The sequence below is a fragment of the Oncorhynchus masou genome, chromosome 17 (assembly GCF_036934945.1).
Source record: "Oncorhynchus masou masou isolate Uvic2021 chromosome 17, UVic_Omas_1.1, whole genome shotgun sequence".
In the NCBI taxonomy this organism is placed as follows: domain Eukaryota; kingdom Metazoa; phylum Chordata; class Actinopteri; order Salmoniformes; family Salmonidae; genus Oncorhynchus; species Oncorhynchus masou.
In genome coordinates, this window is record NC_088228.1 from 20,451,498 (window position 1) to 20,467,746 (window position 16,249).

Sequence of the window (16,249 nt, forward strand, 5' to 3'; positions counted from 1 at the left end):
TGTGTTAACTAATAGCTTCTGATGAATGTCATTTATTCCATCAGCACATTCTCCCAAGTCGACGCTACAGGTGTTTGTATGTTTGCTATCAATACTGATAGGTTTGAAATTTACACAACATGTAATCCCAGTTACAGTTTGTTCAACCTGATCAAGTACAAATGTCTGTTTTTCTCATTGTGGATAATGTAGGCATGCCTGCAACATTTTACAGGAATCCTGCATTGCAACATACACAACATTTAGCCTAATCCTCCAAAAATGCACAGTGACTGCTCAGAAGTACTGGGTGTATTTCTGTTAACATAGAAGGATCAAAACCACACAATCATATAAACACTAGCCTGGAAAAATACACGTACAGATTGTGAACTCTTATTTAACATATAAGCCTTACAGTATTTAAATGAGCCATATTCCTCCCACTTAAGTATTCTACTCACATCCCAGACAATGCTGCTTAAAACTAGTTGTAAAAGTGAATCTGGGCCTGTATTCATAAAGCGCCTCATGAGTACTGACCCTGAATCAGCCCCCCCTACATGTAATCTTACTCATTATGTTCTAAAACTGATCCTAAATCAGCAGGCTATATGAATATGTGTCCTGATGTTTAACATGCTGGTTAAGCCAGGGGGATTACATTAAGAGAAATTAACTACGTACAAATATATTTCGTCCTGGAGCAGTACTAAGAGGGCCAGCCAAGGCCTGGTAGAAACCATGAGGCTTAGTAAAGGCCAGCTCTTCTTCCTCCTCAAAATCTGATATACTTTTTAACAGGTCTGGAGGCAGAAGAGGGGAGCTCTTGTCCTAATGAGAGAATGAAGCAAAAAAGAATGGAAGGAAAAAAGAAACAGAAAAGGTAAGCCAGTAAGAAATAGGTTGGCAAAGGGATAAGTTACCCAAAGATGTGGAGAAGCCAGTAAAAAGGTAGAAAAAAGACAGGCCTAGTTTTCCAAATATACACTGGGTTTATGAGTCTAATTTACCAAAGGTTTTACATAAGCCCATACATTGCAGTTGGAGTTGTTCAAGCATAACAATTTGGCACCAATGTAAGATACTGGAGATTAATTATACAACCAGATAGTATTACAACTTTCAAATTCCTTCCTAGTCAAGTCGAACACCTTCGAAAAAAAGAAAATGAGGCCAAAACAGAAGTGGGAGGAACCTGCAAGCATTATGTAACACTACATAAGAATAACATACAGTTGAAGTCGGAGGTTACATACACTTAGGTTGGAGTCATTAATTGTTGCGACTCTAGGGGCAGTATTTTCATTTTTGGAGAAAAAAAACATTTAAAATGGGATATTTTGTCAGGACAAGATGCTAGAATATGCATATAATTGACAGCTTTGGATAGAAAACACTAACGTTTCCAAAACTGTAAAGATAGTGTCTGTGAGTATAACAGAACTGATGTTGCAGGTGAAAGCCTGAGAAAAATCCAATCCAGAAGTGCCCCATATTTTGAAAGCGCTGCATTCCAATGAGTCCCTATTGAGCAGTGAATGTGCTATCAACCAGCTTACGCTTTCTACGTATTCGCCAAGGTGTCTACAGCATTGTGACGTAGTTTTACGCATTTATGTTGAAGAATAGCCGTAGGCGGCTACATTGCATAAGTGGTCACCTGATGGCTCCCAGGGTGACTCTCGCGTAAAATACAGAGGTAGCCATTACTCCAATCGGTCCGACTGAAAAACGAATTGTCCCGACGGATATATTAATCGAATAGATATTTGAAAAACACCTTGAGGATTGATTATAAACAAGGTTTGCCATGTTTCTGTCGATATTATGGAGCTAATTTGGAATATTTTTCGCCGTTTTCGTGACTGCAATTTCCGGGCGATTTCTCAGCCAAATGTGAAGAACAAACTGAGCTATTTCGCCTACAAAAATGATATTTTGTGAAAAAATGAACTTTGGCTATCTACCTGAGAGTCCGAAGTTCATCAAAGGTAAACAATTTAATTTGATTGCTTTTCTGATTTGTGACAAGGTTGCCTGCTGCTTGCAAGGCATAATGCTATGCTTGGCAATCGATAAACTTACACAAATGCTTGTCTAGCTTTGGCTGTAAAGCATATTTTGAAAATCTGAGATGACAGAGTGATTAACAAAAGGCTAAGCTGTGTCTCAGTATATTTCATTTGTGATTTTCATGAATAGGAATATTTTCTCGGGATATTTATGTCCGTTGCGTTATGCTAATTAGTGTCAGACGATGATTACGCTCCCGCATGCGGGATGGGGAGTCAGTAGAGGTTAAAACTCGTTTTTCAACCACTCCACACATTTCTTGTCAACAAGCTAGTTTTGGAAAGTCAGTTAGGACATCTACTTTGTGCATGATAAGTAATTTTTCCAACAATTGTTTAGACAGATTATTTCCCTGTATCACATTTCCAGTGGGTCAGAAGTTTACATACACTAAGTCGACTGTGCCTTTAACCTCTCTGGCCCACCCGGGACGCAACCACACCCCCTGCCAACAATAAATGCAAATGCGCTACGCCAAATGCTAATAGCACTCGTTAAAACTCAAACGTTCATTAAAACTCACATGCAGGGTACTCAATTCAAGCTACACTCGTTGTGAATCAAGCCAACGAGTCAGATTTGTAAAATGCTTTTCAGCGAAAGCATGAGAAGCTATTATCTGATAGCAGGCAACACCCCGAAATACCAGAAGGGGACGTAAACAAAGGAATTAGCGTAGCCGGCGCTACATAAAACGCAGAAATAAAATATAAAACATTCATTACCTTTGACGAGATTCTTTGTTGGCACTCCTATATGTCCAATAAACATCACAATTGGGTCTTTTTTTTCGATTAAATCAGTCCTTGTATACCCAAAATGTCCATTTATGAAGACAGTCAGATCCAGGAAAAACACAGTTTTTAAACGCAAAGTTATTTTTTTGAAATTAAAAAAGTTGCCTATAAACTTTGACATAACACTTCAAACTACTTCTGTAATCCAACTTTAGATATTACTAAACGTTAATAAACAATCAAATTGATCACGGAGCGATCTGTATTAAATAGGCACAAGTTTGAAAAACGTAGCCAACTTTACCGGTTCCATTTTTCACAGCTGTGGACCTGACAACCGGATGTGGCTATTACTCAGATGACCAAGGATTTAGTTGAATCGAAATCACAACACTGGCGACATCGTGTGGAAGCTATAGGAACTGTAATCTCACCCTTAAGTATTTTTCCTTCCAATAGACAATACATAGACTGGCGGATTGATTTTTTCTCCGTCGATTTAGTGACCAGGTTCTGGCGATTTTGACCACGGAACTTGTTCTGTTATAGTCACAGACACCATTGAACCAGTTCTAAAAACTTCAGAGTGTTTTCTATGCACACATACTAATCATATGCATATACTATATTCCTGGCATGAGTAGCAGGACGTTGAAATGTTGCGCGATTTTTAACAGAATGTTGAAAAAAGTAGCCCGATCTCTAAGAGGTTTAACCTCTTACACTTATGGTGGCGCTATTTCATTTTTGGAAGAAAAACGTTCCCGTTTTAAACAAGATATTTTGTCACAAAAAGATGCTCGACTATGCATATAATTGCTACTGTTCGAAAGAAAACACTCTGACGTGTCCAGAAATACAAATATCTTCTCTGTGCGTGCCCTTTAACGTGAGCTTCAGGCAAAACCAAGATGACTTGGCATCCAGGAAATGACAAGGATTTTTGAGGCTCTGTCTTTCATGATCTCCTTATATGGCTGTGAACGCAAGAGGAATGAGTCTGCCCTTTCTGTCGTTTCCCCAAGGTGTCTGCAGCATTGTGACGTATTTGTAGGCAGATCGTTGGAAGATTGACCATAAGAGACCACATTTACCACGTGTCCGCCCGGTGTCCTGCGCCGAAATTGGTGCGCAAAGTCACCTGCCAGTATTTTTCCATGGGGCACAGAGAGAGAAGCAAGCTTCCACGAACTGCATGTCAATGAAGAGATATGTGAAAAAACACCTTGAGGATTGATTCCAAACAACGTTTGCCATGTTTCGGTCGATATTATGTAGTTAATCCGGAAAAAGTTTCACGTTGTAGGTGACTGCATTTTCGGTTCGTTTCGGTAGCCAGGCGCAATGTAGAAAACGGAACGATTTCTCCTACACACAGACGCTTTCAGGAAACACTGCGCATCTGGTATGTGGCTGGGAGTCTCCTCATTGAAAACATCAGAAGCTCTTCAAAGGTAAATGATTTTATTTATTTGGTTATCTGGCTTTTGTGAAAATGTTGCGTGCTACATGCTACACAAAATGCTATGCTAGCTTTGCATACTCTTACACAAATTAGTCAATTTCTATGGTTCAAAAGCATATTTTGAAAATCTGAGATGACAGTGTTGTTAAGAAAAGGCTAAGCTTGAGAGCAAACGCATTATTTTAATTTTATTTGCGATTTTCAGAAATCGTTAACGTTGCGTTATGCTAATGAGCCTGAGGCTTAGTCACAATCCCGGATGGGGAGTTTCAAGAGGTTAAACAGCTTGGAAAATTCCAGAAAATGAAGTCCTGTGGAGGTGTACCTGTGGATGTATGTTAAGGCCTACGTTCAAACTCAGTGCCTCTGTGCTTGACATCATGGGAAAATCTAAATAAATCAGCCAAGACCTCAGAAAATAATTGTAGACCTCCACACGTCTGGTTCATCCTTGGGAGCAATTTCCAAATGGCTGAAGGTACCACATTAATCTGTACAAACAATAGTACGCAAGTATAAACACTATGGGACCACGCAGCCATCATACCACTCAGGAAGGAGACGCGTTCTGTCTCCTAGAGATGAACGTACGTTGGTGCAAAAAGTGCAAATCAATCCCAGAACAATAGCAAAGGACCTTGTGAAGATGCTGGAGGAAAAAAGTATCTATATCCACAGTAAAACACGTCCTATATCGAGATAGCCTGAAAGTCCGCTCATCATGGAAGAAGCCACTGCTCCAAAACTGCCATAAAAAAAAGGCCAGACTACAGTTTGCAACTGCACATGTAGACAAAGATTGTACTTTTCAGGGAAATGTACTCGTCTGATGAAACAAAAATAGAACTGTTTGGCCATAATGACCATCGTTATGTTTGGAGTAAAAAGGGGGAGGCTTGCAAGCCGAAGAACATCATCCCAACCGTGAAGCACGGGGGTGGCAGCATCATGTTGTGGGGGTGCTTTGCTGCAGGAGGGACTGGTGCACTTCACAAAATAGATGGCATCGTGAGGAAGGACAATTATGTGGATATATTAAAAGCAACATCTGAAGACATCAGTCAGGAAGTTAAAGCTTGGTCGCAAATGGGTCTTCCAAATGGACAATGACCCCAAGCATACATCCAAAGTTGTGGCAAAATGGCTTAAGGACAACAAAGTCAAGGTATTAGAATGGCCATCACAAAGCCCTGACCTCAAACCTATAGAAAATTTGTGGGCAGAACTGAAAAAGCATGTGCGAACAAGGAGGCCTACAAACCTGACTCAGTTACACCAGCTGTCAGGAGGAATGGGCCAAAATTCACCCAACTTACTGTGGGAAGCTTGTGGAAGGCTACCTGAAACGTTTGACCCATGTTAAACAATTGAGTGTATGTAAACTTCTGACCAACTGGGAATGTGATGAAAGAAATGAAATCTAAAATTTAAAAAAAAATTATATTATTCTGACATTTCACATTCTTAAAATAAAGTGGCGATCCTAACTGACCTAAGATAGGGAATTTTTACTAGGATTAAATGTCAGGAATTGTGAAAAACTGAGTTTAAACGTATTTGGCTAAGGTGTATGTAAACTTCCGACTTCAACTGTAGCTCCCAATCGGTTGCACAAACAACCAACAAGTATGGTCAGTCCAATAACAGATCTTTAAAACCTACACGCTGGACATATTTCCTGTGGGTCCAGGACAGGATTTCCAAAGCATACACCAGGCCAATAAATGAGTCCAGCGAGACCCAATGGACTCAAATCCAACATTTAGTGTCGAGTAGGCTAATGTACCCTTCAGCATAGGCATCATATAGCCCAATACGCATCCTCTCAGCACTTTGTTACAACAGTAACACCATCCATACACCAAATCGTAAAACACTAAAGAATTGTAAAAAAAAATTTAAATAAATATAAGCTAGGTTTCCATCCAATTGGCGACAGATGATTTTCATGTGAATATTCTAAAATCCGCATTAAAAACACAAGCTCATTTTACCACCAGAGATGCGTTTCCATCAAATAGACTTGTTGAGGATAAAAGGTTGTGTGTGATGACAGAGCACATAAAAATACCTTCTACGGTTATTCCCATGGATGAAATAAAAAAAACAAGTTAAATCGGGTTTCCGTTGCATTTTCAACTCTGATGATTTTCGCACAAAAAATGTTGCGTTGGATAGCAAGTGTGTCCACTCTGATATTGGCAAGTGCGCTCTAGCCAACAGCTCGCAGATACAGTGGGGATAGGCCTTTAACCAACATGAGATTATTATGGCGAAAAGAGCAAGATCGTTTTTATTTGTCAAATGACAGCCAAGCAAGCAGCGATGACCATGTCACCAGAATAAGACCCTCAATATTTATTGGAAAGAAGCATCAAGCTTCCTTGTACTTTCACAACTTATTTAATCTGTATCCTAATAAACTGCATACTTTCCCGAAGTAGTGGGAGGACCAAGTCCTCGCATGACTCCAAGTTTACTTCAAATATTGATTTAATAATCATCATCATATCGCACATAATTAATTTTAACTAAAAAATCCCACCTTGTCTAGCGCATTTTGTTTTGACGACATTTGGAAAGTTTACAGGCAAATGTTGTTTCCATCAGGACTGTCATGACTTTTATCCGCCATATACTTTACTCACATAAAAAAGGTTGGATGGAACTGGTTATAGAAAAGAAAGAGCATAAGATCAAACCTATTCCACACCCCTTCCTTCTCAAACTCTCCATTCCCTAATTTGTAGCATTTAGTCCCAAATGGAACCTGGTCAAAAGTAGGGCACTAAATAAGGAATAGAGTGCCATTTGGGATGCAACTTAGGTCTAGGTGGTTGAGGAGTACACCAAGACTCACCTCAAAAGGAGGCCCTCTGGGTGTGTTGTCCTGGTCGGGGTGGAAGGCCCCGGGGGGCAGCCGCTTGCCCATCCTCTCCCCCACTATCGGTCTGTTATCCCCCATGCGGTAGGAAGGGTCCCAGTAAAAATCCTGCATTTTCACATCCGGGTACTTCATCTTCTTGTCCATGCTGTTCTGCTGGGGCACCGTCTGCATGGCGTACTGCTGTTGCTCAAAGAGCTTGAGGGGGTCCTGGGGGCTTCCCATGTAGTAGGGCTGCTTGACAGGCATCTGCATGGCCTGCATCTTCTGCATGGTGGGCTGGGTCTGGTGCTGCTGGGCCTGGTGCTGGCCCCACATCTGTCCAGCCTGATCTACCTGCATGTACTGTTGGTCAGGAGGAAACCAGGACACTTGTCAAAAAAAAAAATCACTGCAGCACAACACACTAAAACAGTCCATCTATGCAGGAAAAACATGACGCCCGTCATACATTTCAAGTTGCAACGCAAAACAGTAAAACTGCCTCTAACAGACAAGCTCATTAATTCCATCAGAAAACGTTTTATTTTTAAAAATCTTTATTTAATTAGGCAAGTCAGTTTAGAACACATTCTTATTTTCAATGACGGCCTAGGAACAGTGGGTTTACTGCCTTGTTCAGGGGCAGAACAACAGACCTTTACCTTGTCAGGTCAGGCATTCGATCTTGCAACCTTTCGGTTACAAGTCCAATGCTCTATCCTGTAAATAACCATTCTGGCTTTCAACAGACTGGACTGATGTTATCTATTAGTATCTTACCAGACCAGAACCATTGTGATCTATAATTTACCTGCTGCATCCCTGGATGGTGAGGTGGGCTTTTGCCCAGCTGTACTGGCTGCACAGGCTTGGTGGGTGACTGCTGTTGTTGGACAAGAGCCTGGACCTGGAGCTGCACCTGCTGCATGGTCTGAGAAGGCTGTTGCTGGGGCTGGCCCTGGGGGGCCCCTTGGTTCATCGCCCCTGGCACTGACGGCCTCTGCTGGCTGTATGGAATGTGCGACGGCTTCCCAGTCTGACCCTGCACCTGCTGGATGCCATGAAAAATACTTCTTTATGGTATCGTTGTTTGGTTCTAAGCACATTTGTATTTGTTTGCACAAGAGGATCAGGGGGTGGTTTTCCAAATTAAACATAGCCCTGGAGATTCTACATTAAAAGTCCTTTTAAGTCCAGGATTAGGCTTAATCTGTGTCCGCTATTCTGGCCCTTAGATTTGAGCACGTCTCCCTTTACCTGCTGGGCACCTGGCTGCTGAGGGTGGGAGGCCGACTGCAGGAACGGCCCGGGGACAGACATGCCCGTAGAGAAGGTAAAGCCCGGATTCATGGAGAACGCCACGGGAGGAGGGATCACATAGGCCGGAGGGGGGAAACCTGGAAAGATCAAGTTAATTTAATTTATTCACATGGCAGAATACAATTGAACTGCAAACAGTTTCAACGTAAAACAGAGAAGGTTATTCACTACTCTTAGATCTAAAAATCTTTTAAGTGTAAAACTTTTCAATCTAGGCACTGTGAGAGGTGGTGCTAGCACCTTGTCGGCTGGGCAGTGGAGGGAAGGCTCCCGGGTGGTGGATGGGGATGAACTGGGAGGAGCAGGTAGTCTGGGTCTGAGTGACTGGAGTCTTCCTGGCCTCAGACACTGGCGTCTTCCTCATATCCGACTGGGCTTTCACCTGCATGAAGACACACAAACTCAGTCAGTAAAGTACTTAAGCTTTCAACCACAATAAACATGTCTGAGAGACTGAAAAAACAGCTTCTATCTCAATGCCATCAGACTGTTAAACAGCCACCACTAACATTGAGTGGCTGCTGCCAACACATTGACTCAACTACAGCCACTTTAATAATGGGAATTTATGGGAATTGATGTAAAATATATATCACTAGCCACTTTAAACAATGCTACTTAATATAATGTTTACATACCCTACATTATTTATCTCATATGTATACGTATATACTGTACTCTATATCATCTACTGCATCTTTATGTAATACATGTATCACTAGCCACTTTAACTATGCCACTTTGTTTATATACCCTACATTACTCATCTCATATGTATATATTGTACTCGATACCATCGACTGCATCTTGCCTATGCCGCTCTGTACCATCACTCATTCATATATCTTTATGTACATATTCTTTATCCCTTTACACTTATGTGTATAAGGTAGTAGTTTTGGAATTGTTAGCTAGATTGTTGGTTATTACTGCATTGTCGGAACTAGAAGCACAAGCATTTCGCTACACTCGCATTAACATCTGCTAACCATGTGTATGGGGCTCTGGTCAAAAGTAATGCATTCTATAGGGGGTAGGGTGCTATGTGGGATGCATACATACAATCACAGGATATATCCCAACTTAAAGAAAAACGGTTTATTTGTTTGACCTGTTTCCCTGCGTCTACAGCTTTCTCATGGCTGTTCTTCTTCACCTCACTCTTCCTCTTGCCATCCCTCTTCTGCTCTCCTTTTCCCGGCACCCCGTTGCCTTTGCCGAAGTCCCTCCGTTCCTTCCCTGCCTCCTTCTGGTGGTGATTGCGGCTGGGCTCCCTGCTCTGCTCCCTGGGCTTGATGTTCTCCTTGAAGGTCACCACGGGCCTCTCGCCGATCTCCAACACGCTGTTCTGGGTCTTGCCCATGGACAGGACTGACTTCAGGCCCATGTTGCCCTCGTTGGGGGTCTGCTCACTGTTGGAGGACTCCTGGAGCACAGGGGCATCCTTCTCCTGGGGCTCCTCGATGGCCAATTCCTCGATGTCGGTGATGAACAGCAGCAGGCGGTCGCTGACTTTGTACTGAATCAGCCTGAAACGTAGTACACACAAGATTATTTTATTATCCAATGTACATGGGAGTCCAAAGCAAACTTGTCTTCTGCTTTATTCCAATCCCTCCAAAATACACAGGCCATGTGAAATACTGTTGCATCTTTTAAAAGTAAGCAATTATTCAAAGATGGAAACTGCCTTTATATTGTTGTTATGGATGTGGTAGTTCAAAACAGTAATGGGTAGAGAGGAAGACACACCCTGGCTGGTTGTCTGCCACCCATTTCCCCAGGCTGATGAGCCTCTGATGACGGGCACGGACTGGCAGACCCTCCTTGTCCACAGCAACACCCTGGTGGCCTTTAGTGAAGTCAAGGGTCCTGAAAAAGGAGTACACCAAAATGGGTGGCAGACCATGGTTAATACAATAAAACATGGTATGCACACAATGACACATTCTATATGGAAGAGAGGCTGAGCCAAAAGGGGATGTACTGTATGTACCGTAGCGCTGGCCTGAGAGCCAAAAACCCCTGCAGTTCAAACTCCTCTGGAAGTGGTGTCACTGGAAGAGAGAGGTAAGGGACATTATTTAGAGACAATCAACAAAAAGTGAAACAAATTTGTATATCAAAAGCAGAGATATCGAATGGCCATTACTTGATGCACAGGAAACATCCTCTTCCTTTGGTTGGAAACTGTTCAGAATGGACACCAGCCAAGGCCAAACACTAATGTGAAATAAGAGCAAAATCTTGTTTAACTAAATGTAGACAATACAAAACCACATTCAAAAGTATTACTGCTATTGCTAAGATCTAAAAGAAAAAAGTCCAAAACAAATAAACACGCTACAACACCAGACAGGCAGAATGTATCTGAACACCTAGAGGGCAAACAGTGACATTGAAAGAGAAAAGATACACATACTACTGTCGTCTGTCCACGGCACCGTCCTGAAAAACGGTAGGTCGTAGTTTGAGCCAGTCCAGGGACACCTTGATGGCTGGCAATGGACATTCTCCCATGATCTCCTCTCCTCGGTTCTTGTTCAGCAGTGCTCGGCTACACATGACACCAAGAAATGACACTGTGGGAAAGGAAGAGGGCCTTAAAACACCAACAACAACCTGGCTCCTTGAATCATTCCAATTCCACAGAGAGTGAGGTCGAGGAAAGAGAAACAGGTCCTCTGATAGTGGGGCCGTGAGAAAGCACCCTGCAGTTGACACAGTTCAATCTAAGACAACTGATTTGGTAACGTCGATCTGTACTTCCAGATGATTTTTTAAAAAGCAAGTAAAACTTCAAATCTAAAAACAGCAGTTGCATAACCACAAACAGCCATGTCATTCATAAGGTAAGATGTATCGTGCATATTGAGAGACAATTGGAGTTGGGGACATACTGAAGAGACCGAGAAGTTGGAACCAGCCGATTTGCTCCTCGGAGCTGAAGCTCTGGTCGTCTGTTTCATTGCCGAAGTCCCTCAGATGGTGCAGCTCAAACATGTTGATAATTGTGATGTGGACCAGCTGCTGGGAGCTGAAGGCTTTCTGCAGAATCAGCCGCTACAAAAAAAAACAAAAAAAAGGATGTTTACGCTACTTTCATATGGAATTGGGGTAGCTTCAGACATCTTCGGGCAGTTTCCTGGACACAGATTCTCCATTGAGAATAATTAAGTCCAGGACGAGGCTTAATCAGTGTCAGGGAAACCGGCCCAAAGACTTTCATAGAATGGTACATATCCAAGACCACTATTATCTTCGCTTACAGACAGACTTCACAGTATGTTGCCTATTACATTTTTTTTTTTTAAATAGATTTTTAAGATCTGCTAATATTTGTTTCAAAACAAATTCAGTCTTTTTTTTGCCACATTCTTGCCGGGATAAGCTTTTCTAATCCCCAGTGCACGGCAAGTTGGAGTAGATATGAGCCTAAGTCTATTTAATAAATCCATTGAATAAACACCATCAAATAAATCAATTATTAATTTGTTTTAGGCAGGTCTTAAGAAACATAAGCCTAATAAAATGTATTCAAAATAATAAAATGCCATATTTTGCTTTTAACTATGTTATTAGTCTGTGCAGCCTGAGGAAATCAATAGTTAATTCAACAGACAAGACACACTTAGGCTACCCTGATCACAGTCACAGATTTTATAGTAGGCTATGAATTTAAATGAAATATAACACAAAATACGAATAATATTTTTAACCACAACTTGAGTCACGGCAACGTGTGGAACCGCTGTCATAAAAAAAAGGTAATATTTTATAAACAGAGCCCAAGCTTTTCTAATCCCCGTTTCATCTCTTTCCTACCCTCACTCCACTTTGTTAGGGAGCAGGGTCTTACATTGAGTATCCTCATCATGATACCGATAGAAAATAATAGCAATCTATATTTTCCAAAAGCGTGCGAGTATCATGTTCATATTTCACAGCCTCCGTGGGCTTTTAGACAGTTGCCTATACGTGATAGAGCAAAATAATAGGCCTGCTCTTGATTTAGGCTACATTACTGCATGCTAAATGTTTCTGGTCAGTGATAGATGAGGAAACAAATAGATGAGCTTTACCACCTCCACATATTTGCCCAGCCAGAGAATTAACCAAATATACAGACAGATTCAGTGAAACAAAATCACACTGATTGATTAAGTCACAGGCATTTGGTCAGGAGTAGGCCTAGTCTACTAAGTGACTGAAGAGCAAAATAATCCACTTGTTAAATTATACGGAACTAAAATATAAAAATGCAACAATTTAAAAGATTTAGCTGAACATGGTTTATATAAGGAAATCAGTCAATTGAAATAAATTCATTAGGCCCTAATCTATTGATTTCACAACTGGGCAGGAGCTTAGCCATGGGTGGGCCTAGGAGGGCATAGACTCACCCACTGGGGAGCCAGGCACAGCCAATCAGAATAAGTTTTTCCCCCAACAAAAAGGGCTTTATTATACAGACATAAATGCTCCTCAGCAGCAGCAGCAGCAGCAGCAGCAGCAGCAGCAGCAGCAGCAGCAGCAGCAGCAGCACCCCCCCCCAACTTGACAAGATGATCACGAGCAGCACTCACCTCAGCTAACATTTCCCCAGGCTAATTGTAGCCTAACCAAACAGCGAGTCGGTAAAAAAAAAAAAAAAATCAATATAAATACTTTTCAATTTTTTCTAGAAATTACCAGACATTGTTTGATATAAAGACGATAGAGTCCCCACGCTTGTCTCAAATCAGCGCTGAAATAGTTGACCACACACTATTGCTATAGGCTATTGCTTCAAATGCATTATAACTATTGGATAACTTTAGAAATTTCAGTAAGAAACAATTTGATGGCTTCAATTGCATTAGCCTACTTTACTCCGATATTTACGTAATTCAGTGATATTTATTCAAACAGGAATTATATATGGATCCATCTTGTTGAGATTAAGAAAACAGTGCATGAGTGGGTTATGCTAAAACATGGGTGAAGGGACATGCCTTGCAAAGTTTAGAACTGCCAGGAGGATAGTAGTAACGGGCGCTGCCTAGCAACCATCCAAGACCTTAAGAGCATAGTGTGCGTGCCAATGCTGCCTCAGCATTACAGATACATTTCATACTAAGCCGTAAGCAGAACATTACCGCAATCATGACCAGGTCATCAGGCAGAAATAAAATAGAGGCTTTGTCGCCAGTAATACCTTTCATCTATAAAGAAAAGTCGGCAAAAAGTTGACAGGATGCTAAAGTTGGTGGAAACACGTCTTGGTTTGAAAGGTGTATATCCTTAGTTCCCCTTCACAAAGTATGCAAGGATTTAAACTTTACTTTAAAACATTACCTGAAACTGTTCTTCCAGCTTTTCTCTCAGGTTGTTAAGCTTCTCCAGGCTCTTGCTCAGGTAAACGTGACCATGGAACTTGATGAAAGCCTTGATGAAATCTGACACACTCCACTTTGTTTTGACCTCATCGCGGCTGAGGACGAGACAGGGATTAAGTATACATGGAACAACTTTAACTCCATACACTGTAAACCAGCTGGGTGATATCAACACCAGTTAAGATGGAAATCAAAATGCTTATTAGTCCCATCCCAAATGATGGTTGATAAAGGTGGGAAAATAAATAAAGCTAAGCAAAACATCTTCAAAAGAGCAATTGAAATGAGGCTACAATAAAAATGCTCAATGATACCTTTCAACAGCTTTAGCGAGAGCTTTCTGCAGGTTGGTGGAGGCTGCAGGGAAAGGGAACTTGACGGCAATGCTCCTGCAGTAGTAGAATATCGTTGTGAGGTGGTCCCCTTTAGAGGAGGCCAGGATGGCCAGCTGATTGTAAGGCTGACCTGTTGGAGGAGAGACATTGACAGATCAACAGAAGACTCCGTATACGGAAATGATTTCCTTGTCAGGTGAAAGAAAAAAAAGCACATTAATGTTGCGTGTGTCAGTAAACAAATACTGTACAGGAAAACTTCTGTATAAAGTACTTACCATTTGAAGGGACAAGTTGAGCTGCGTGTCTGTAATAGGACTCCGCTTGGCTGGTTTGGTTGCGATATCGTGCTGGAAGGGGGGGTAGCATATAAGAAAAACTCCTCAAAGCATTGCTTTGACCACAAAATGGTCTGCACAGTTAAATTATTTTGTAGCGATAATGTGACAACACTCACCGATGTCTCCGAGGTGGACAAGACAATGCTGGCAGATATAAGAGCAAGAGCTGGGTTGGGGTTTTACAATGGCGCTGGTGTTGGTCTGTTTATTGCTGATAATTCCAAGCTGAGATGACTTCACACGGCAAGGCAAGTCCACGTTGAACACGGTACACAGCTCCTGTAGTAACTGTTAGAGGCCAGGATCAACTATTATTAAGAGCAGCCGAGTTCTGCCTCATTTTCACATTGTAGATCTTCAAATATAATTTAATGTGTAATGTCTTGACCCCGGCTTTGAAACTGTCCTGACTTTTGTTATTAAATGTTTGATGTATGAATGTTGTTCTTTTGTATATAATGTTTTATGTTTAGACAGGAAGCTACAAAAGTATTAGGACAGTGACGTTTCTTGTGGTTTTGGCTCTGTATTCGAGAACTTTGGATTTTAAATTAAACAGTAGACTAAAGAGTAGACTGTCAGCTTTAATTTGGGGGTATTTTCATCCATATCGGGTGAATCATTTAGAAATTACAGCACTTTTTGTACATAGTCCCCTCATTGTAAGGGACAAATTCACCTGTGTATTAAAGTAGTAAAAATAGTCAGTATTTGGTCCCATATTTATAGCACACAATGAATACATCAAGCTTGTAACTTATGTTGTACATAGTTCCCTGTTCAAATAAAGTTAATAAATAAATTTCAAGCATCATTTGAATTTCTGATGAACATACACTATCCAGTGCATTCAGAAAGTATTCAGACCCTTTGACATTCTCCAAATTGTATAAAAAATATTAAAAAATATCAATCTACACACAATACCCCAAAATGACAAAGTGACATTTCTGCAGCATTGAAGGTACCCAAGAACACAGTGGCCTCCATCATTCTTAAATTGAATACATTTGGAACCACCAAGACTCTTCTAGAGCTGGCCAAACTGAGCGATCGGTGGAGAAGGGTCTTGGTCAGGGATGTGACCAAGAACCCGATGGTCACTCTGATAGAGCTCCTCTGTGGAAATGGGAGAACCTTCCAGAAGGACAACCATCTCCGCAGCACTTTTTTTATATACACACACACACACATTATTTTTTGGTTTGTTTTTTTGCTTTGTCATTATGGGGTGTTGTGTGTTGATTGATGAGGGGAGAAAACAATTGCATCAATTCGGCTGTAATGTAACAAAATGTGGAAAAAGTAAAGGGGTCTGAATATACTGTGTGTACGTGTACACACACACATTTTTATGGTTATGACATTTTATTTTCATGACTGTCTTCATCCATAAACATCGGTTACGCAGTTATATGCTACGTTTTAGTTGCAACTTACTTGTGTGTAGAATCCACTAGCTGCTTCCAGAAATAGGGACAGATTGGCCTGCACCTCACTTCTATTGGGGTTGGCTCGGTTCTTGGCTTGACTCTGTAGTGTTGTTATTTGATTTTTAAAAGCATGGTTCCAGCTGAAAAATAGAGGAAATTAAATACCTTTTAGTTTAATCAAACAGCTGATGATAATCAATCTAATTCCAACAATACAACAGTTGTATTGTGCTTGAACGCAAGCTGACTCACTAAATATATCTACCGTCTTTCTAGTTGTCTTGCAATCTTACAAATATAATTGTATAAATTGAGGACT

At 41.2% G+C, this 16,249-nt stretch overlaps 1 protein-coding gene across 4 annotated transcripts in view; it reads right to left on the minus strand.

Moving 5' to 3' along the window:
* Positions 1 to 16,249, minus strand: part of smg7 (SMG7 nonsense mediated mRNA decay factor) — a 35,991-nt gene that overhangs the window by 17,151 nt on the left and 2,591 nt on the right. Inside the window, exons 4-19 of one of the 4 annotated variants that reach the window (XM_064992692.1) lie at positions 15,938 to 16,070; positions 14,614 to 14,785; positions 14,435 to 14,506; positions 14,136 to 14,286; positions 13,781 to 13,916; positions 11,344 to 11,506; positions 10,866 to 11,025; positions 10,596 to 10,666; positions 10,440 to 10,500; positions 10,196 to 10,315; positions 9,600 to 9,972; positions 8,684 to 8,825; positions 8,381 to 8,520; positions 7,935 to 8,174; positions 7,118 to 7,486; positions 667 to 813 (exon numbers count right to left, since the gene is read on the minus strand). In XM_064992692.1, coding sequence (XP_064848764.1) covers positions 667 to 813; positions 7,118 to 7,486; positions 7,935 to 8,174; positions 8,381 to 8,520; positions 8,684 to 8,825; positions 9,600 to 9,972; positions 10,196 to 10,315; positions 10,440 to 10,500; positions 10,596 to 10,666; positions 10,866 to 11,025; positions 11,344 to 11,506; positions 13,781 to 13,916; positions 14,136 to 14,286; positions 14,435 to 14,506; positions 14,614 to 14,785; positions 15,938 to 16,070 — 2,650 coding nt within the window. Of the gene's footprint in view, positions 1 to 666; positions 814 to 7,117; positions 7,487 to 7,934; positions 8,175 to 8,380; positions 8,521 to 8,683; positions 8,826 to 9,554; positions 9,973 to 10,195; positions 10,316 to 10,439; positions 10,501 to 10,595; positions 10,667 to 10,865; positions 11,026 to 11,343; positions 11,507 to 13,780; positions 13,917 to 14,135; positions 14,287 to 14,434; positions 14,507 to 14,613; positions 14,786 to 15,937; positions 16,071 to 16,249 lie in introns of all 4 variants that reach the window. The other 3 variants (XM_064992691.1, XM_064992690.1, XM_064992693.1) reach the window with 3 other exon arrangements.